At 41.6% G+C, this 22,639-nt stretch overlaps 1 protein-coding gene across 1 annotated transcript; it reads right to left on the bottom strand.

Moving 5' to 3' along the window:
• Nucleotides 1–1,089: 1,089 nt before the first annotated feature.
• On the bottom strand, nt 1,090–18,546 carry CXHXorf56 (chromosome X CXorf56 homolog). The gene is made up of 7 exons (XM_027431968.2): nt 18,337–18,546; nt 17,988–18,105; nt 9,191–9,232; nt 6,341–6,479; nt 5,619–5,708; nt 5,054–5,146; nt 1,090–3,747 (listed from the first exon to the last, which is right to left on the bottom strand). Exons 1-7 carry the CDS (start codon nt 18,458–18,460, stop codon nt 3,685–3,687), a joined length of 669 nt encoding a protein of 222 aa, XP_027287769.1. The 5' UTR covers nt 18,461–18,546; the 3' UTR covers nt 1,090–3,684.
• Nucleotides 18,547–22,639: the final 4,093 nt, after the last annotated feature.

Below are 22,639 nucleotides of genomic sequence, written 5' to 3'. Positions count from 1 at the left end.
TGCTCACTACAAAAACAAAACAGCCTTCCCCCTCAAAACCCTAGAACTAGCTTACCCAAATAATTGCAACTAGGATCCGAAAGATATTTTTACAGCCATGTTCACTGCAACATTATCCAAATAGCAGTCTACTGACAATGAGTTGAATAAAAAAAATGTGGCACACACATGCTATGGAATTATTACACCTTAAAAGGGAAAGGAATTGAACACATGAATGGATAAACACTGAGGACACACACCACGTGGACTAAGCCCCTCACAAAAAGAAAAGTGCTATGATTCCACTTTCATTAAGTATCTAAGTTAGGCAAATGCACTAGAGCAGAAAGAACAATGATGGTTACCAGGGCTTAGGAGAGGCGGGAGGGGAGAAGGGTTGCTCAATGTGTATCCAGTTTCCAATTTAGAAGATGAAAAATTCTCCAGATCTGCATCATGCAGATCAACACTATTAAACTACATAACTAGAGGAACTAGAGGAACAGGCATGGTGATACACGCCTTTAATCCCAGCACTTGGGTAGCAGAGGCAGGTGGATCTCTTTGAGTTTGTAGCCAGCCTGGCCTACATAGTGAGTGAATTCCAGGACAGTCAGAGCTACATAGTGAGACCCTGTCTCAAGCAAACAACAAAAAATAAATGGTTAGAGAAACTGGACATGGTAGGTAGCCCAAGTCTGTAGTCATAGCACTTGGGAGGTACAGGCAGGACAGTTCAAAGTCACTGCTGGGAGATACAGCTCAGTGGTTGAGCACTTGACCAGCACCCATTAGATACTAGCAAAAGGATAAAAATCCCACAGCCATCAAGTTTTCTGTTTCTATACATGGGAGCTGGAGAGAGTGCCTCCATTCCCAGCACCCACCCATGCTTCAAGTTCCAGGGGAATCTCATGCCCTCCTATGACCTCTGCAGGAAATCAGGCACATGTGATACACACACATATATGCAGGCAAAACGCTTATACACATAGTATATTCAACATCATCTATCATTAGGAAAATTAAATGAAAATCAGTAGATACCCCTGAGAAATACACAAATCAGAGGCAACCAAGGACATATGGTCCACAGCAATCTGGATCTTAAGATGATCAAATCAAGCTGGTTTAGTTTATTTCATTCTGTTGTTTACATTATTTTACATTTTATATTTTGAGTCTTCCTTGCTATGGTGCCCAGGTTGGTCTTGAACTCCTGAACAAAAGTGATCCTAAGTGATAGAACTAGATGCACATGCCAGCACCCTCAACAAGACAGGTCAGTCTTTAAAAAGGATTATCAATTTGTCTTAAATGACAGTTACAATTACAAATGTCACCAACTATTAGAGTGAGAACATTTCACAACATTTTCCTATTTTTGCCACAGTTAATAATTTGCAAAAAAAGAAAAGAGTATGACTTTCCAAAATTTCAATATGGCTCTTTTTTTAAATTAACATTAAAACACATTTGCTATAAAAACACTAGAAATTAAGAGAATGTACATCATATTGTTTTAATAATTTTCAATAAGAGTTAAAACATAAACGTACACGCTCACTTGATACTAAGGACTTAATGTTTCACAGTCTTATAGAGGAAGCAAAATGTGTAACTTGAGCCAGATGTTGAAATGGTTGGCATTTATCTAAGAGCAAATATTTCAGAAAATATGTGGAAGAATAACCACAGAATTGCTTTAGGGGGTTCTCTAGCTGAATATTTTTACATTGCACTCCATGTGGTTTTTCAAAATGAAATTATGTTCTGATCTAAATATATATATATATATTCCACAGGAGAAGCAGTTCAGCATAGTAAAGAGTTTGAGTTTTAAAGTCAGATTTTTGACTTTACCAATTCCTGGCTAGTGGCTCTTTTGGGAAGTCTGAACTTCAGGAGTACTCATTTGAAAATGGTGATGACAACAGCTAACTTATCTCAGAGGAGGTATTGTTAGAGTGAGCTAATACCTCTAAAGTGCTTTCCATAGCATCTGACACACACCAAGTACTCAGGACAGCAATGATTATTAATGTTGCTATTACTATTATTTTTCATTATTACTAAGAAAATAAGCGCCCCTTGAATCTATAAACACACCTAAAAAGGTCTATAAGAAGTAAGCAAGTAAGACTAGCAATAATCAGCAGCTGTGGCCAGAGACTAGAAGCCTGAATTTCCGAGGTGGTGTAGGTATATCCAAGCTGTGCACATAGGAATTGGAGGATAAAGTGGAGTAAAGGTAGAGGTCATTGTCTGCTGGACACAGGTGGTCATTCATACAATGTAAATTCTGTCTCACAACTAGGACAGCAAATGAGGTGAAGAAGAATTAGCCACAGAAAGACCCTACTTACTGGTTGCAGAATAACTGGGGAGATAGTAACAGCAATCCTCTGCACATTCCCAGGATCCCCGGTCCTCTTTGGCCCAGTTTTTGCTAGCTCAACTGTACCTCTACTCCCCTACCTAATTTTCCCTGCAAGTAATGAAATCAGAAAAAAAAAAAAAAGGCAAAGAAAATCACTTCCCGGCAGCACCTTACAAACAACCTTGGGTGCTTAAAAAGTGCAATTGGTCATAGATAACACGAGGAGGGCTCCATGTTTCCTCACGCCTTGCAATACAGGCAAACATATAAGAATATGGAAGAACCACGTGGATATTGACGTCACTGAAGTAGTGACACACTTAACAGCAAATGTAGAGGAAGACACCCAACAGATAATCTTCTCTCACTATGCCCCCTCCTGTGTACTCACACAGGAATTCTCCCAGATGACTGGCTAACTCCTTTGGGTTACTTAGCAAGGCCATATTTTAATTCAGACCTGAGCTATCCTACCCCTGCATCTGCAATCTGGCTTTCTTTTTCTTTCTTTTCTTTTTTCTTTTTTTCTTTTTTTTTTTTTGGTGCTGGGGATGTCCTCAGACATGCCAAGCATGCATTCCACTACCGAGCTACACCCCCAGCCACACACATGGCTTTTCCTTATTTAACTCTGAAGCTTGATATGGCATGGCTCACCTATAACTCTACTATTTTAAGTAAAGAAATACTCCTGCAGATTGCAGTTTCTAACTGGTTTGTACTGACAGGAGAAAGTGTCAAACCACAGTCAATTCAAAGAACAGAGACAGTCTTCGGATCCACCTTTTAAGAAAGAAAAGGAATTAATTTTAAATTTAATTCCTGCAACTTTTCCCCCATACCATATATTTTTAAAAAATCTTTAAATACTGTATTAGCTTTGAAGAAGTAAAAAACATCTACCTTAGAAACTAGAGGCTTATCTAGCCCTAAATATATCATAGAAGTGTACTTCACATGAAGAGAACTGGTACAGAAGCCAGGCACGGTGGTGCATTCTTGTAAGTACAGCACTGGAGAGGCTAAGACAGGAAGATCACAAGTTCAAGGCCATCTTCCAGTATGTAACAAAGAATGTGTCTCAAAGACAAGTAAGACAAACAACTTATTTATGCACAGATTTTGAAAACAATCTACCTCCCCGAAAGCAAGTGAAATGGAGTCAAGGACTTCAATGAAAGAAAAGAACAACACTGTGGGAAAAGTCAATGGGATGGCCAGAAATTTTTTTCCTGGGACTTAGAAACTAGACTATGAAATCAAGAAGTGATTTTGTCTTGATCTAAGTGCTGGCCTCCAGTTTGAACTCAGAAAGATCTGGATTATTTGAACTGGTTGTCGATCAGTGTCCCCTTCATTTTTGCTTTCTTGGCTTCCAATTCAGCCTGGAAAGAAAAAAAAAGTATGCCCTGATACATCACAATCATATGAAATTCGTAACATTTCTTCTTTATTTTAACTATCCCACTTGCCCTTAACTGCTCAGTGTAGAAGCCAGAAGTGGTTTTTAGAATCGTTATCCGTCAACTTAAAACTCTGGCTCATGAAAGCTAGATATAAAATTTCATGTGTATGTATGCGTAGGTGTCATGAATTTAGAAAAAGGGTCAGGAAGGGAAAGGAGGGGCAATGGACCATATGTGCTAAGAAAGTAGAAGGGGAAGCAGGGTGTAGACCCTGCAATCGAAGAACTAGGTAGGTAGAGGCAGGAGGATCAGGAGCTCAAAGCCAGTCTTAGGTACATAGCAAGTTTGAGGTCAGCCTTGACTAATAGTGTCTCAAAAAAAACAAAACAAAACAAAACAAAAAACGAAAACAAAAACAAAAAACAGAATAGTAGAGGAGGCGAGACTATGTAGGAGAAGGAAACCAAGCACAAGGGGTAGGGAGCACAGGAAGGCTGCTGTGGGGTAGGGAGCATGGGAAGGTGGTAAGGTAGGGAAAGAAAGAGAATAAAGATAATGAGACATACTTATGAAATGCCATAAAGAAACTCACTACTTTGTATGTTAACCTAAAAAAATTGAAAAAGAAGATGTTTTGATGAAGCATCAATGCAGTAATGTCCGAGAATAATAAAATAAGTAATTATTATCATCCAAAAACCATAAATCAAGAAATGAGTAGTGAACAAGAGTGAGAGGGAGATAAAAGAGTGGGGTAAGAATAATCAGAATGAATAATATACATACATAATACATACACACATACATACATGAAATTATCAAAGAACAAAGTTAATTAATCATTTACAAAAAAAATACATAGGTCCCACCCTACATAGAGGCTTCGTGGCATAAGTCAACTCCGTGGATAAAGCAGAAAACTTTGCAGTGCTTTCAAAGCAATGACAGCTCCATTTCAGGTATACTGAAGTAGCACAACTGGATTGTCGACATCACACCCTGGAGAGCACTCAACGACCCTAATTCCTGACCTCATAGCACAAGAAACAGATTCAAGCATCACCTTAGTCAGGCCTGTCAAATGATTTCTAACTTGGTGCTTACATTCCAGTCACTACTGCAGAGCAGGGTTTACCAACAGCCAAAGTCTGGGGTGACAAAGTGGGCAGAGCCAACTATACTAGTAACTCCCAAGAGCTTCCTAAGAGCTCTCCCGCCTCTGCAAATCATTCAAAGCAAGTCATCAAGCCAGGAAGCCTGCGCCTTTCCTCCCCATGCCACTTACCAGCTCTTGTAGTCGCCTCTTACTCATGCCTTTGCGCTCCAGCTGTTTTTCGATCACTTTGGCATTCTGTGCATACGAGTCAGCAACTTCTCTCTATGGGAAAAATGAAGGTCCTTTAGACTAACACACTTACCAGGAACTACAATCAAGACCCCGGTACTGATTTATCCTGCTCAAGTCCAGAAATTGGAACTAAAACAGCAAGCCTACCTACACTTTCAACTCTCCATTTTCTCAGTAACTCATGGAGAGTTCAGGTTTCCATGGTGATCATTTGATAACACCTCTCCATAAAATACACTTGGCTTGAAATACCAGGAAAGTAACTGCTGTTACTATTAAGGATAGACTCAAACCATCAGAGCCAGATTGGAAGGGACCGAAAATTATTCAGTCCGGTACCTTATTATTTGTTTGTTTGGAGATAGCATCTTGCTATGTAGTACATGCAGACCCTGAACTTGAGAGCCTCCTGTCTAAACCTCTATAGAACTGGAATTACAGACCTCAACTGTCACTTAGACCTCATCCCTACTCCAATTCCCCTGAAAGCGAAAGCTCTTACAGCCTCTATCTCTTCTTCTTCTTCATCAATGGTAGACACAGTGACGGAGCTGAACTTGCCCATGTCTTTAGTGCGTTTGGTCATCATAACCTAGAACAAAAGGAACAGACGTCAAGCTAAATTCACCCCACTAGGATCCACGAGCCGTGTATGCGAGCACATTTGTGTGCATGTCTGTGGTCTGTGTACAAGAGGGATGTGGGGACAGCCTGACTATCTAAATGTCAGTGCTTTCAAACATTTGCTATTGTGCTTTTTTTTTGTTTTTGTTTTCTGAGACAGAGTTTCTCTCTGTAGATCAGGCTGGCCTTGAACTCAGAGATACACCTGCCTCTCTGCCTTCCTCCTGAGTGCTGGTATTAAAGTTGAGTGCCACCACCACCCAGAAAAAGGTGGCTAGAGAGACAGCTGTGGGTTCTTGGGAACCAAATTCTTATATTTCTAACCTTATGAGACTACTGTATATAAACCACCAAATAATAAATGTTACAGTTCTATAATACCTGCCTGTATACAACAATGGCATTTTCTTAATAACTATTTCATGTATAAGTGAAAGTTTCTCAGGTATTATATCTTTATTTTAAAAATTAGGGGGTGTTGCTACTGCTCAGTGGTACTTGCCTAACATGCACAAGTCCTGGGTTTGATCCCCAGCACTGATTAAATTTGGGACTAACTGTGTAGCTATAGTAAGTACTCTGTCTTTGGATGCTAATTACCTTCTTAGGAGGCTCTTGCTTCTGAGTATATATATTGGTTTTTCCAAAGCCTTGGCCAAATTTCACTACGGCTCCATCCACGATGAAGGTCACAGGAGCATTCTTCGGCTGGGACTGGTAAAAGAGTGGTAGGCCACACCTGCAAATGGCAGAGCCAATGAATCTCTGGAAGGCCTCTAATTCTACACACCCAAAATAGACTTGGTTTCTGGGAACAGTTTCATTTGTGCTATAAAAGGTTCACCTTTTGCCTAACGAACTGGATAAGACTCAATTAAGGGTGCATGTTGAAATTTCTATCAGTTTCCTAGGTCTCTCCCTGAAGATCCTGGTTTGGCAAATGAAGGTGATGAGTAAGGCCTGAAACTCTACTATTTTCATTGGCATCCCACATGATTATTGGCATTAGGCAAAACTTGGGAAGTGCTAGCTACTGGCTTTGTAGTCAAAAACTGCTACCAATATTCCCAGGTACCTGAGCACTTTGCTGTTTCATTTTACAGCATCAGAGAAAGTGGTCAGGAGCCACTGCAGTGTTTGGCAAAATAAATCCTGTACAACTGCCACTTTCTTTGGCTCACCATTCCACTGAGCTAAAAAGTAGACCTACAAAATATGACAAAAACCAGCTTCATCAATCTAGTATAGCTAGGAACTCAAATGCCTTCCTATCTTCTACTTAGTTTCCTCTGCTTCAAAGCTCCTACTCTGAGTCTTTTGAGAGCCAAGATGCAACTGTCCTCACATAAACATTGAATTTAAATGCCAGGCATAACCCAGATGCAGAGAAGGACCAGTGAAGAGTACAGAGGTCCAGCTCAGGCTGGTGAAACCCACAGAAACAGCTGACCTGAACATCTGGGAACTCTTGCTCCCCAGTCTGATAGCTGGGATACCAGCATGGGACTGATCAGGACCCCAGGAACATGGGTTTCTGTGAGGAAACCTCAGAAATCTATGGGACCTCCTGCAGAAGCCCAGTATTTATCCCTAGCAAAGGTGTGGACTTTGGGAGCCCATTCCATATAGAGGGATACTCCCTGAGCCAAGACACATGGGGATGGGCCTAGGCCCTACCCCAAAGGATACAATAGACTCTGATGACACCCTATGGAAGGCCTCACCATCCAGGGGGAGCAGAAAAGATGTGTCAGATAAGGTTTTAGTTGGGGGGGGGAGTAGGGGAGTGTGGGAGAAGGGAACTGGGATTGTCATGTAAAACAATCCTGTTTCTAATTCAAATAAAAAAAAGTTGAAAAAAAAATAAAAATAAATAAATAAATGCCAGGCACAGCAGCTGGCCTTTAATTCCAGCACTCCAGAGGCAGAGGCAGATGAGTTCAAGGCCAGCCTGGTCTACATAGTAGACAGCCAGGGCCCCACAGAGAGATTTTGTCTCAAAACAACAACAATAGCAGAAGTTGAATTCATTAATATTCTTACTATGAATAGCCTAAAGCTGGAATTTCTGCTTTAAACAACATCCTTTAAGATTCTCAGTTTTGTTGGGCGGTGGTGGTGCACACCTTCAATCCCAGCACTAGGGAGGCAGAGGCAGGAGATCTCTGTGAGTTAAAGGCCAACCTGGACTACAGAGCAACTTCCCTAAGTAGGCGTGGCTACAGCTTCCCCTACACATGACAGGCTCTAAAGCTACATAGAGAAACCCTGTCTTGAAAAGCAAACAACAAACAAAAAAGAATTCTTGGCTTTATAGTTAAATACATTTTATACATAAGCCTGGAAGTAAATTATATTGTATCACATTTTCCATTATTACTTAGCCAATTCAACCCCAAAAGAAAATATATGTTCACAATAAAATCTATTTAGAATTTCACAGCAACTTTACTGGTAATAGCCTACACTGGACGCAATTCAAATTCGTTGTAAATGTGTAAACAAATTGCTACCATGTAATGCTCAAAATAAAGAGCACTGTGAATGAGTAAATGAACTAATAGGATGGGATACCCAGCAATAAAGAGAAACGAATGATTGATACACATAACAACTTGGATGGATTCCTAAAACATCAAACTGAGAAAAGCTAGGTATAAGGGCCAGCAAGATGGCTGAGTGGGTAAAGGGGCCTGTTGTCAAGCCTGAAAACCTGAGTGTTAGGAAAGGTGAAAGCACAATGACATGAAGTACTGACTACCAGGGAGAAGGGTGAAGGAAGGAGATTGGCTGCAAAGACATGCGACTGCTGGAAATGTTTGCTATCATGAGGGTGGTGGCATTATTTTACTGTATTTTTCTGTCAAAACTCACCGACTTGAATATTTAAATGGGTAATTTTTTTTCTTTCTTTTTTCTTTTTTTGGTTTTTGAGACAGGGTTTCTCTGTGTAGCTTTGGAGCCTATCCTGGCACTTGCTCTGGAGACCAGGCTGGCCTCGAACTCACAGAGATCCACCTGCCTCTGCCTCCCGAGTGCTGGGATTAAAGGCATGTGCCATCAATGCTCGGCTAAATGGGTAAATTTTATTGCAGAAATATTACATCTCAATCTTTCAAATTGTGTTAGGTTAAAAACCCAAGTTTTTGCCTGGTGTGGTAGTGCATGCCTGTAATCCCAGTACTTGGTGGCTAGGGCAAAGATCACAAGCTCAAGGCTAGCCTTAACTACATATCAAGACCATACCTCAAAAGAAAAAAAAAAGTCCTCATTTTCCTCCCTTCTGTAATCAGCTGCTCCGGGATGGAATTTAACTAGCATCTTTAGAAAGCGTATTAGTATTTGGTTTGAAGGCCTTTGAGATTTCCAAGGCCAAAGAGAGACTATGTTCCTAACACATTATGCTTTTCCTGACCTATGCTCAGGAAAACCAGCACTGTTGTTACTTACTTCGCACACTTCTTCCTATATTGACGCTCGATTCCCTCAGGCCTACACAGAGAATGGAAGTTAAAAAATGAAATATTAAGAGCAAGTCTCATAACCAATTAACCTCCTAGCTCATTTCCCCCATCATTCGTCACTTATCATAATTCATGCTAAAAGTTCAAGAGTTCTTCATTTCATATATCTACTGGCTAGTTAAGCACGTACTAAATTTATAACTCCAGCATGCGTTCATTCCTTCTTTCACGAGCATGTACTGAACAACTAACAGAGTTGTGAGCAATTAATAATAATGCTAGCTAAGGGAACAAAAAGGTAGCAACATTAATAGTCAAAATAGTGATTGGACTTATAGTAGCAACAATAATAACCATAATAATAGAGCAGCAACCAATTCCACATTCAGCCCTTTGTATCCATGGTTTCTGAATCTATGGGTTCCACCAAGCATGGATAGAAAATGTTAGACAAAGGTTGTGTCAGGGGGGTGGAGAGATGACTCCGTAAGAGTGCTTGCTCTGTCAGAATTCCCAGCATTCACATAAAAAGCCAGGCATGAGCCGGGCGTTGGTGGCGCACGCCTTTAATCCCAGCACTCGGGAGGCAGAGGCAGGCGGATCTCTGTGAGTTCGAGACCAGCCTGGTCTACAAGAGCTAGTTCCAGGACAGCCTCCAAAGCCACAGGGAAACCCTGTCTCGAAAAACCAAAAACCAGGCATGGTTATGTATGCCTGTAACCCCAGGTTTGGGGAGTCGAGAGCATGCTGGCCAGCTAGCCTAGCTGAAATGGCAATTCAGTGAGAGACCCCATCTCAAGGGAATAAAATGTAGAGTAACAGAGGAAGATACCCTAGCATTCGGCTTTAGACTCTGCATGTGCATATACACCCATGTGAATGCAACACACAGACACAGACACACAGACACACAGACACACACACACACACTCACACACACACGTGCACACGCCCTACAACGTTGTATTAGTACTGAAAACGCACATATTTTCTTGTCATTAGCCTCTAAGCAATGCAGTATTATTTCATTGGACTGGGTATTATAAATAACCTGGGCCTGGTATTAGTCAAAGCCCACTCCCAGTGACACACCTCCACCAACAAGGCCAAACCCTTCTAATCCTTCCTAAGAGTCCAACTAAGACCCAAGCGTTCAAATCTGCAAGTCTATGGGAGGTCATTCTCACTCAAACCAGCACACTACCAAATTATTCCCCATAGAACTTGCAGCAGTTTATACTAGCAGCAGTGTATTGAGAGTTCTGTTTCTCTATCACCTCACTGATAGTGTATACTTGTTCTAATTTTTAAAAAGTGGCTCAAGAGAAAGACACCATACAACAGAGTTCAAGCGGAGGGGTTTCTATTAAGGGAAAAGGATTGTAAAAAGGGACAGGGGAGTGGGAGATGAGCCTCCGGGGACAGGAGCAGTGGGAGAAAGGAAAGGGAGAGAGAGAGAGAGAGAGAGAGAGAGAGAGAGAGAGAGCGAGAGAGAGAGCGAGAGAGAGAGCGAGAGAGAGAGAGAGAGAGAGAGAGAGAGAGAGAGAGAGAGAGAAAGTGAGCAGGGCTCTTTTAAAAGGAACATAGTGAATGTGCACAGGTGTTGCTCTTAGTGGCTGCAGCTGAGGGAGTGTCCTGTCAGAATCCCAAGGATAGGCCAGTGCAGATGCCTGAACACTAACAATGCTAGTTAACTGTATCCCAGCCAATTTCACATGTGAAAAATGAGATCTTAAATGGTGTGATATTATGTACCTATCTATGGTCATGGCTACTCAGGAGGCCGGGGCAGGAGGATCACAGTTTGAGGCCCACCTGGATAACATAGCAAGACTCACCTCAGAAACAAAGGGAAAAGAAAATGGGATTTGCCAATTTGCATTTCCTCTTTTAAAACTGAAGCTATACCGGGCGTTGGTGGCACACGCCTTTAATCCCAGCACTCGGGAGGCAGAGGCAGGCGGATCTCTTTGAGTTCGAGGCCATCCTGGTCTCCAGAGTGATTGCCAGAATAGGCTCCAAAGCTACAGAGAAACCATGTCTCGAAAAACAAAACAAAACCAAACCAACAACAACAACAAAAAAAAAAAAAACAAAAAAACTGAAGCTATACATCTTAGCACCAATATGACAACCATTTGTGTTTTTTCTTTTTCTTTTCTTTTTTTGTGAACTGTTAGCTCATATCTTTTGAGTCACCTTTCTCTTTTACATTAAGGAGACTTGACCTATTAATGGGCCTTGCAGGTATTTCTGTCTCAGTTTGTCATTTGTCGTTGTTTCTATTTTTTTTTTGTTTTGCAACATGTGAAAATTTTAGACTTTTTTAGTCAACACATTTCCATAGTCATAATTTCTCTCTTGCTCTCCCTCTCTGCCCTGTGTGTTATAACATAGACAGGACTGATTTTAGAATCTGCTCCCATTAGTTTCTTCCTCCAAATTACCCTCTAAATAGAGGCAGAACTGGCTTCTGCAGTGTCGTATATAGTCTCCCTCTTTCATATACACATTCCACTGCCATGGCCAAACCAGTTGTCTTTCTATTTCAGTTCTCTAAAAAGAACATGTGCTTTCCAACAGCTGATAGCACACACATCCTCCTCTCTCTACCTAGAATGCTGTGCTCATCACATCACTAAGGCTGTCTGTTCTCTTCATCTACTTTGACGCCACTTCATAAATAACCTAGCCAGAGGCCTTTGCCTGACCATATTTACTAAGTTCTCATGTGATTCTCTCTCCCAACCCTTTGTTTCATTCATATGGCTTTCAATAATCATAATTGCTTGATTTTTATTTATTAATTTTCTATCATTTCCATCATCCATTCCCTGAGATCAGACGGACTCTACTCTGCCTTATCACTTTATCTCCAGAGCTACATAAAGGGGCTGGAGAGAGGGCTCAGATGTTAAGAACACTGGCTGCTCTTCCAATGGGCCTAGGTTTAATTCCCAGGATCCATATGGTGTTTAACAACGGTCTATAACTCCAGTTCGAGGAATCCAATGCCCTCTTCTAGCCTCTGCAGGCACAAGGGGCACATGTGGTAAACAAATATAAATGTAGGCAAATGCCATACACATAAAATTAAAAGGACTGGACACACAGGATTAACATAAACAGGAAATTCATGTTATAAAGAAACTAAACTAATAATCAAGGAAGCATTTTCTGAGATAAAAATCTTATTGAAACCCCCCAGAATGAGCTAGAGTTTGCCTATGTAACCCAGGCTGGCCTTAAACTCAAAGCAATCTTCCTGCTTCAGAGTCTCACACTCTAGGATAACAATTGTAAGCCACTGCATCTAGCTGATGAAGTTCTTTTTCTTCCTTTTTTTCTTGAGACAGGGTTTCTTGGTGTAGCCCTGGCTGTCCTGGAACTAACTCTGTGTGTAGACCAGGCTGGGCCTTGAAGTTGGAGATCCACCTGCCTCTGCTTCCTGAGTATTGGCATTAAAGTTCTCTATTTTTTAAAGATTTTTTAAATTAGGCATACAGTGTTCTATCTGCACATATGCCTGCAGGACAGAAGACGAAGTTAAGTTCCTAAGTGGAGGAATTTGTAATGGTAGCAGAGGTGGTAGTACCACACTCTGAGGGAGTCACAGAAACTTCATGAAGACGTGATCCTCGAGCTACAGTCGTGATAGAAAACGGGATTTCATTTGAATGAAATACTCCATTTATACTTAGTGTATTCATGGAATTGCCATACACAGAGAGTTAATGTCTGATGCCATCAGGACTTAAAACTCAAGGATTTCCTACCAAATATTACAGAAAAAAATAATGCCAGGTTATTCTATGAACTATTGTATATCAATAAATCAGCTAACCTAGAAGTCCTAGAATGAAAAAGAATGACATAGCTGGGTGTGATAGCACTTGCCTGGAAACCCAGAACATGGGAGGCTAAAACAGGAGGATTGAGTTGAAGGCCAGCCAAGGCTGCATAGTGAGAACCTGTGTCAAAAACAAAAGACAAAAATAATACAAATTGCCCAAGTTCACTCAAGAAGTGGGTGGGAAAGATGGACCATGTGCTGTGTGCTCAGCAATAACTGGTAAAAAAGACTAGAACTCTTCCTTGGCCAGTAGAAGAGCACAGAGTAAGTAAGCCCTTGGGAAAGCTGCACATGACTACAACATGAACTCTATCAAAGGAGAGTGTATTTGCTTGTTTCAGCTAGGAACTCTGAACCCCAACAGTGGCTTGGCTACAAGTCCCTGGCTTTGGCCCTGCCATTAAATAAGGCACAACTTGCCACTAAGTAAGGCTAGTCCTAAGGTTGATTCACCCTAAAGGTAAGGCTAATCAGATTTCAGGGTTTCTACTTCAGTCTAGGGTCACCCAGTAGTTTTCTTGACTAGCTTTATAATGTCACAGGAGACTACAGCCTAGTTGTATTAAATTGCTGTGGTGGTTTGAAAGAAAATGGACCCCAAAGTGACTGGCACTATTACGAGGTGTGGCTTAGAGTAAGTGTGGCTTTGTTGGAGAAAATGTGTCACCATGGGAGTGGGATTTGAGGTCTCCTATGCTCAAGCTATTCCCAGTGAGACAGTCTACTTCCTGTTCCCGGCATATCAATATGTAACAACTCCTCCAGTACCATGTCTGCCTGCACGCCACCATACTCCCCACCATGATGATAATGGACTAAACCTCTGAACTGTAAGCCGCCATGGCAATTTTTTTTTTTTCGAGACACTGTTTCTCTGTGTAGCTTTGGAGCCTATCCTGGAACTAGCTCTTCTAGACCAGGCTGGCCTCGAACTCACAGAGATCCGCCTGCCTCTGCCTCCCCAGTGCTGGGATTAAAGGTGTGCACCACCACCGCCCTGCAACCATGGCAACTTTTATAAAAGAAAACATTTGCAAGCCGGGCGTTGGTGGCGCACGCCTTTAATCCCAGCACTTGGGAGGTAGAGGCAGGCGGATCTCTGTGAGTTCAAGGCCAGCCTGGTCTAGAAGAGCTAGTTCCAGGACAGCTTCCAAAGCCAGAGAAACCCTGTCTTGCAAAAACAAAAAATAAAACAAAAACAAACAAAAAAAAGAATTGCCGAGGTCATGGTGTCTCTTCATAGCAATGGAAACCCTAACTAAGGCAATTGTTTTCTGTACTAATTGAATAATACATATTAATATGTTATAATTATATACATAACTTTCTATAAATATCATATGTAATTATCACAGTGATCCTAAAGATAGTCAATACTTTTCAAAACTCGTAATCTAAATATTGGGGGAAGATTGAAGACATAGGACAAACTGACCCTATGGAACCCGAGCACCTGGGAGGTACAAGCAGGAGGATGAGGAATTAAGTTCATTTTCTACTATGTATCCCATTCAAGGACTGTGCTTTAAGGGAGACTGTTAAAAATGCAAACAAACAGAAATGTTCAAAATAAGAGAAGAGGGGCTGCACAGATGGCTCAGAGGCTAAGAGCAATGGTTGCTCTTCCAGAGGTCTAGGGTTCTATTCCCAGCACCCACATGGCAGCTCACAACCATCTGCAACTCCAGTTTCAAGGGATTGCTATTCTGGCCTCTATATGCACCAGGCACCCAAATGATACACAAATATACATGCAGGCAAAACATTCATGCACAGAAAACAAAAATGAAAAGACATAGAAAAAAGCCACATGATACAGGCAGATAATGGAGTGATACATTCATAAGCCAAGGAACACTAAGCATTACTGGGAAAAAATCCAGAAGACAGTAAGAGAGATGGCTCAGAGAATAAGGCATTTGCCACCAAGCTTGACGACCCAAGTTCTATCCCTGGGACTCATATGGTAAAAGAAAACTAACTACTAAAAGCTGTCTTCTAACCTCCACAGGCAGGCCATGGCAGCTCCACCCATGCCCCATCCCTTACCCCCACACAAATAATACAAAAAATAAAATTTGAAAGAAACAAAAATGCCAGGTCTGGTGGCACATGGTTTTAATCCCAGAGCTTGGGAAGCAAGAACAGACAGATCTCTGTGAGTTCCAGGCCAGCCTAGTCTACATAGTAAGATCTCCCCTCTCCTTCTGTTACCACACACACACACACACACACACACACACACACACACACTAGTGGGAAGGGGTAAGTCAGCAAGAGCATAGCTCTGCTGACACCTTTCAAATATCAGCCTCCAAATCTGAACCTATTAATTTTTGTTGCTTAAAGCTACCCAGGTTGTGGTATTTTACTATAGCAGCTTTAGCATGCTAATATACCAGTGTATTCCAAGTGTCTGAGTGCCCAGCATACAACAAGAGCTCAGAAAAGGAAACATTTGCTGAATAAATGAGTGAACTTTATTCTATAGGTCAGATATCCTGTGGTATTGGGCACCGGGAGTTGACCACTCTTATCTTTCATACACACCTTAGAACTCTTTCCTTTTTGAAAATGTGTGTGTGTGTGTGTGTGTGTTGGTGCTTTACCTGCATGTATGTCTGAAGAAATAGGGCATCAGATCCCTTAGAACTGGAATTACAGACGGCTGTGAGCCACCTTGTGAATGCTGGGAATTGAATCGAACCTGGGTCCTCTGAAAGAGCAAGCAGTGCTCTTACTAAAGAGCCATCACTCCAGCCCCTTTCCTTTCTTAAAAATCTGCATTATTAGGTTCCCCACGTTCTGTCCAATTCTTTGTAAATCTTCAGTCCTCTCCTTTCTTTCTCTCCCATCTGCTTTTCTTGTATGTATGCATGTATGTATGTATGTATGTATGTTAGGGTCTCATGTTAAGCCTAGGTGCCCCGAGGGAGGGAGGGAGGGAGGGAGAGAGGGAAAGGGAGAGAGGGAGACAGAGAGAGAGAGAGAGAGAGAGAGAGAGAGAGAGAGAGAGAGAGAGCGCACATGCTGAGGATGACCTTAAACTTTGAATCCTCCTGCCTCTATCAACCCAGAGCTGGGATTACAGGTTTGTACTACCATCCCTGCTATGTGCAGTACCAAGGATTTCAAGTACTCTTACCAGCTGAGTTATAAGCTTTATCCCTTGTTCTGCACTCATTCTATGTAACTTTATCCACCCCCCCTTTTTTTTTTTTTTGGTTTTTCGAGACAGGGTTTCTCTGTGTGCCTATCCTGGCACTCGCTCTGGAGACTAGGCTGACCTTGAACTCACAGAGATCCCCCTGCCTCTGCCTCCCAAGTGCTGGGATTAAAGGCGTGCGCCACCAACACCCGGCTTTATCCACCCTTTTTAAATTACACACATACACCAAGGATTCCTCAATTAAAAAAACACGCATATCTAATTACACCACTCACTGCTTATAAAATGGAAATAAGGGGGCTAGAGATGGCTCAATGATTAAGAGTTTGTTGCTCTTACATAAGACCTAAGTTTGGGTCCCAAGGCCAATGTTAGGTGGCTGACAATCACCTGAAACTTCAGCTCCAGGGAATCAAAAATCTTCCCCCCATCTCTACCTGCACTCACCAACATATACACATGCCAACTCTCTCTATGAAATGAAAATAAATCTTTATGTACGAAAATCAGGCTGAGGAGACAGATTACAGTCCATAAAGCACCTGCCTTGCAAGCAAGCAGGAGGACTTGAGTTTGAGTCCCTGGAACCTAGCTACAGGCTAAGCATGGTGGTGCCCTTGTAATGCCAGCACTGGAGAGGTGGTCAGGCAGTTCCATGGGGCTCACTGGCCAGCCAACCTAGACTACCTAGCAAGTTCTAGGCCAGTAAGAGACACTTTCTTTAAAAAAAAAAAGTAGGCACTCAAGTGTAGACTCTGGCCTCCACAAGCATGTTCATAAACACAAATATATAGCTTTTCACTGCTCTCAGATAAAGCATTTCACTATCCCCACCACAGTATACATGAAGTCTTTTCTGTAAAACAGTAATCCATGCTCTGACCACAAAAGGCTATTGAAATTTCCCAAGCACATCATATTTGATGCTCTTAAGGCTTCCAGATTCCCTCAACCTGGACTGTTCTTTTGTTCTCCCCCAAGAACTGGCAAAGCTCTAGTTCAACTCAAGCATAAATTGCACTTCTTTTAGAGCCTTTTCTGACCACAGTGCGGTAAAAATAACCCTCTTCCACCTCTTTTCCTATAGCCTTTGTCCACAGCACCAGCATTTCTTTCTATCACATAAGAAGCCCTTTAGCCAGGCGTTGATGGCACACGCCTTTAATCCCAGCACTGGGGAGGCAGAGGTAGGAGGATCTCTGTGCGTTCAAGGCCAGCCTGGTCTACAGATTGAGTTCCAGGACAGGCTCCAAAGCTACAGAGAAACCCTGTCTCGAAAAAAACAAACAAACAAACAAAAAAACAACAACAAAAAGAAAAAAGAAGAAAAGAAAAAAAGCCCGTTTCCTCCCAACTGCCTTATTCATTCACAGATTTGGTACCTCAGTACCTGGCACAAGGCATGCATAAGGCTATAGACTGGGGCTGTAACTGTGTGGGAGAGTGCTCACCCCGCAAGACTACTTGGTTCCTTCCCCAGCCTTGCAAATATACCGATAACAACAACAAAAGTTGCAGGTTGTACGAAACCTGTAATTGGAAAAATCACAGCTATCAAATGCCAAGAGAATCAAATTTCAGAACCATTTCAACAAAATATAATAAAGAATTTGCTGCATTAACATAAGTTAGAATACTGGCACCAATGTCAAATTATCAGAGTTAACTTTATGAGCTACTCAACACTACATAGAAAAATTTACGTTCTTCAGGAACAATCCTCAACACAGCAGGGAACTAGACAGCGCATCAAGCACTTACCTGCGAAGATAAGTAGTCTCCTCATCTTCTGTATTGCAAAATTTGTGCGCATGTTTGGCAGCATCAATCACCCGAGACCGGTCCCGAGGCCTCATGGGCAATTTCTCTAACTGACAATCTGAAGGAATGAAGAAAAATTTCATCGCTTAGAATCACTGAAGAATATCCTGTGAGCCTAGAGTGGTAGTGCGCACCTGTAATGCAGGATCACCGGCAAGTTCGAGGTCAGTCTAAGTTACATTATGAATTCAAATTCAAGTTCGGTCTGAGTAACTTAATGAGATCATGTCTCAAAAAAAAAAAAATAAAGCCCGAAGTCTCGCTGCAGTCGGCGTTTCCCGCCACTCACCAAGCACCAGGACCATCTGGCCGCATAAACAGTAATAGACATGGAGGGGCTTCTCGCCGTCATCATATTCCTCACGGTCACGCGTGTCGGAGCAGACCACCGACCTGGATACGACTTTCGGCATAGCTCCGACGGAGTAGCCAGAAAACTCCAAGGAAATGAAGAGTCGCGCCGAGATGGCGTCACAGACGCACGTGCAGGACTCTGTCTCCGCCCTGGTCACGTGTTGGTGCCGACCTGATTAACTTCCGGAACGTCCCATCTCGCTGAGATGCAGGGGGAGGCTGCTGAGTTGACAGAAGCTCCCCTGGCTGCGCAGTTAGTTGGGACAGCTTTAGTTACTGACACCCTCAGTATTATTTAAATTATTTTTATTTCAAAATTTGTCTTGTTTTTATTTATTAGCACGCTAGTGTATGTGTGTGTGTGTGTGTGTGTGTGTGTTGAGGTCAAAGGACAACTTTTCGGATTCTGTTCTTTCTTTCCATTTTGTGACTATCAAAAGATGAAGCTCAGATCTTAAGCACTTTCACTGAGCCATCTCTCTGGACCATAAATATTCAAGAATTTATGAGAAACCTGACATAATAAAGAACTACACATTACACATACACACACACACACACACACACACACAAAACCCAGATTTTAGGTGTACCTGTAAATATTTTGATTTTATTGGTGTATTCAGAATGAGTACCTAATGAAGGAGAACCTTTTTTTCGCCGCTCTAGTGGGGATTAAACACAGGATGTTGCACATACTAGACAAGCATTCTATGACTGAGCTATCCTCCAGCCCCATTTCTTTTTGTTTCTTTAGTTTTTAAAATTTTAATATTTTCATTTTATGTGTACAAGTGTTTTGCCTGCAAATATGTCGTGCCTGGTATCCACAGAGTCCAGAAGGCGGCTTTGGATCCTCTGCAATTGGCATTACAGAAGGTTGTGAGTTGCTATGTGGGTCAAATAGAATCAGAGTCCTCCAGAAGAGCAGCCAGTGCTCTCAAACTGCTCAGCTATCTCTCCACCTCTTTCTTTCTTTCTCTGTTTGTTTCTTTTTTCCTTCCTTCCTTCCTTCCCTCGCTCTTTCCTTCTTTCATTGCTTTCTTGTTTTGTTTTTTTATTTATTTTATTATGTATACAACATTCTGCCTCCATATATGCTTGCACGCCAGAAGAGGGCACAATATCTCATTACAGATGGCTGTGAGCCACCATGTGGTTCCTGGGAATTGAACTCAGGACCTCTGGAAGAACAGTCAGTACTCTTAACCTCTGAGCCATCTCTCTAGCCCCTGCTTTCTTGTTTTCTAATGCAGGGTTTCATTATCTAGTACAGGGTAGCCTTGAACTCATAACCCCCTTCCCTTTACTTCCGGTGTTCTGAGATTACAAGCATGTTTCAAGGTGACTGGCTGAAGCTTCTTTATTAAACAAGATACAATTCAAATTCTTAGAATTCAACTTGGGCACTGAAGGAACTCAGTGTGTAAAAGTGCTTGCCACCAAGCCTGATGACCTAAATTTCAACTCCAGGACCCACATGATGGAAGGTAGGAACAGTATAACTCTCTCAAGTTGTCATCTGACTTGTGGTGTGTGGGTGTGCGCCCCCCCCCCCACAGAGAGAGAGAGAGAGAGACAGAGACAGAGACAGAGAGGGAGGGAGAGAATAAATAATTTAAAAAGATTAAATTCAAATAACATACATAATTCATTTTTGAAAGTGTATTAATATCCAGCCATGGTTGTAGGTCTTCAATCCCAATACTCAAAAGGCAAAGGCAGGCAGACCTTGCTGAGTTTCACGAGAACCAAATGTAAACAGTGAGACCCCTGTCTCAGAAAAAAAGTCAATTTGGTAATAGTTTAGTCAAAGTTATGCAGCCAATATCATTATCTAATTCCAGAACATATTTATCATCTCAAAAGGAAATCTCTTGCCTATCATTAGTCATTACCTGCCTCCTTTCCATATTATAGAAGGTAATTCCTTTTGATAGTTGAATAGTATTTCATTGTACAGATATAGCGTTTTTGTTTATCTGAGCATTACTGGTTGTTATTTTCCTTGTTTCCACTTTTTGGCTATTATAGATAATGCTGCAGTGGACATTCACATACACGTTACAATGTTCATGTGTGTGCAGGTCATATTCAGGATGTTTATTTTCAATTCTTTCAGTTATATGCCTAGTAGTGAAATGGTTAGATCAGGTGCAAGTCTATATTTAATCTTTTGAGAAGGTACCGAGATTTTCAAAGCAGTACATAATTTTACATTCCTATCAGCAGTGTACAAGATTGTTATTTCTCTCCAACCTTGCCAATAATTATTATTTTCTGTCATTTATTTTTATTATTTTTCTATGTGTATATGAATGCATGTGGATGCATGTGGAAGGCAGAAGGGTGCATCAGATGCCCTGTTCTGCAGCTGGAGTTACCAGCAGTTGTGAACTGCCTGATATGGATGCTGGGAATCAAACTGAGGTCGTTGGCAAGAGCAGTAAGTGCTCTTAACAGCTTAGCTATCTCTCTAGCCCCCATTTTTTATTATAGCCATCCTGGTGGTGTTTCATTGTGGTTTGGATTGGTATTTTCCTGATAATTAATGATGTTGATCATTTTTACATATACATATTGGTCACTTATGTATCTTCTTTGGGAGAAAGTCAACTCACATCCTTTGCCCACTTTAAAAAATTATTTACTTATTTTTATCACATATACACTGTTCTGTCTGCATGTTTGCCTATACGCCAGGAGAGGGCACCAGATCTCATGATAGATGGTTGTGAGCCACCATGTGGTTGCTGGGAATTGAACTCAGGACCTCTGGAAGAGCAGTCAGTGAGTACTCTTAACCTCTGAGCCATCCCTCCAGCCCCTTTGCCCACTTTTAATTAGTGATTTATTATTGACTTGTAAGAGTTCTTGCAATGCTGGAGATCGAACATAGGTCCTCATGAATTTGGAGCAAGGATTCTATCATTGAGTCCCAGAATTCTTGATATGTTTTGGATACTAAGCCTTAATCATGTAGTCTTAATCATCTAAATGACTTGTGGTTAGAGGAACCTTGCTTGTCTTGTTTGTCCCATGTGTGAGGGACCATCTTTCATCCTTCCTTCTCCAACCCAGAAAGTCTCCCAACATTCTCTTTCTGGAGGATAGATGCCCCAGAAAACTTATAATAAATACATCAAGACAATTCACATTGAGTAACTTCAATAATCCAAGTGTCAGCACTGAAATATTTTGTTTCAAAGAGAGACCTTACTGAAGACTGAAGGAGTTTATGACTAGAGGAACACAAGGTATACACCAACTGGAATGTAAAAGCAGTTTACCAGCCCTTCAGTGAAGATGTATTATTTAAAATATAAGACTCTACCTTTTACAAGCTTATAGGGCTCTGTGTGTGTGTGTGTGTGTGTGTGTGTGTGTGTGTGTGTGTGTGTGTGTAGAGATGGGTCAGTGGTTAAGAGCACTGGCTGCTCTTCCAGGTGACTTGGGTTTGATAGCTAGAACCCCCATGGTAGCTTATAACCACTGGTAACTCCAGTTCTAGGAGATTTAACACCCTCTCTGGCTTCCAAGGGCACTAGGCATGCTCATGGCACACAGGTATAAATGCAGGCAAAATACTAATGCACATAACAAAATTATTTATAACTTTCTTAACATACAGTAATTATGCTTAATTGTAGATTTCATTGTGACATTTTCATATATATAATATATATTTAATGTGTTTTGGTCATATTCACCCTCATTACTCTATCTTGTCCCTCTCCCACCTCCACTGGTCCTCTCCCTCTTCCCAGAGTTACTTACAGGAGTATGAATGGGGGATTTATTTATAAGAGTATAGCAACTTACCAGTGGCTACACCACTGAAGAAAAGGTCTCTCTTTCAGCAACCATTAACTACCTACATCTCCTCAAGAAAGGGTGGGATCTCATGAGTCACTTCCCCCTCCATGACAGGATGGTCATGGGCCCAATCTTGTGCAAGTAATCACAGCTGCCAGGAGTTCAAAAGAATGGTAAACCATGCCCAGAAAACAGCATGCCAATCACCTCCAACCCTTCCTTCAACTCATATTCTTACCCTTTCTTTTGGGATGGTTCTGCAGTCCTGAAGTAGGTGGTTTAGATGTTCCATTTAGGACTGGAGCGCCAACTTTAAGACTCTTATCTTCAGCATTTTGATCATGTATGAATCTCTGCAGTAATCACTACCTACTGCAATAAGAAGCTTTACCGACCAAAGGTGACAGCAGCATCACTCTATG

The sequence above is a fragment of the Cricetulus griseus genome, chromosome X, assembly GCF_003668045.3.
Source record: "Cricetulus griseus strain 17A/GY chromosome X, alternate assembly CriGri-PICRH-1.0, whole genome shotgun sequence".
Taxonomy (NCBI): Eukaryota; Metazoa; Chordata; class Mammalia; order Rodentia; family Cricetidae; genus Cricetulus; species Cricetulus griseus.
The sequence above is the reverse complement of the archived record's forward strand: the minus strand, read 5'-3'. Positions and strand labels throughout refer to the sequence as shown.

What these genes read in the sequence shown, in the direction of transcription:
- CXHXorf56 (XM_027431968.2), bottom strand. Translation starts at nt 18,460, where the DNA reads ATGCCGAAAGTCGTATCCAGGTCGGTGGTCTGCTCCGACACGCGTGAC. An exon ending in CCAGATGGTCCTGGTGCTTG is followed by an intron (nt 18,106 to 18,336) that starts GTGAGTGGCGGG and finishes TCATTCCTTCAG; the next exon opens with ATTGTCAGTTAGAGAAATTG. An exon ending in AGCAAGAGCCTCCTAAGAAG is followed by an intron (nt 5,709 to 6,340) that starts GTAATTAGCATC and finishes CTTTTGTTCTAG; the next exon opens with GTTATGATGACCAAACGCAC.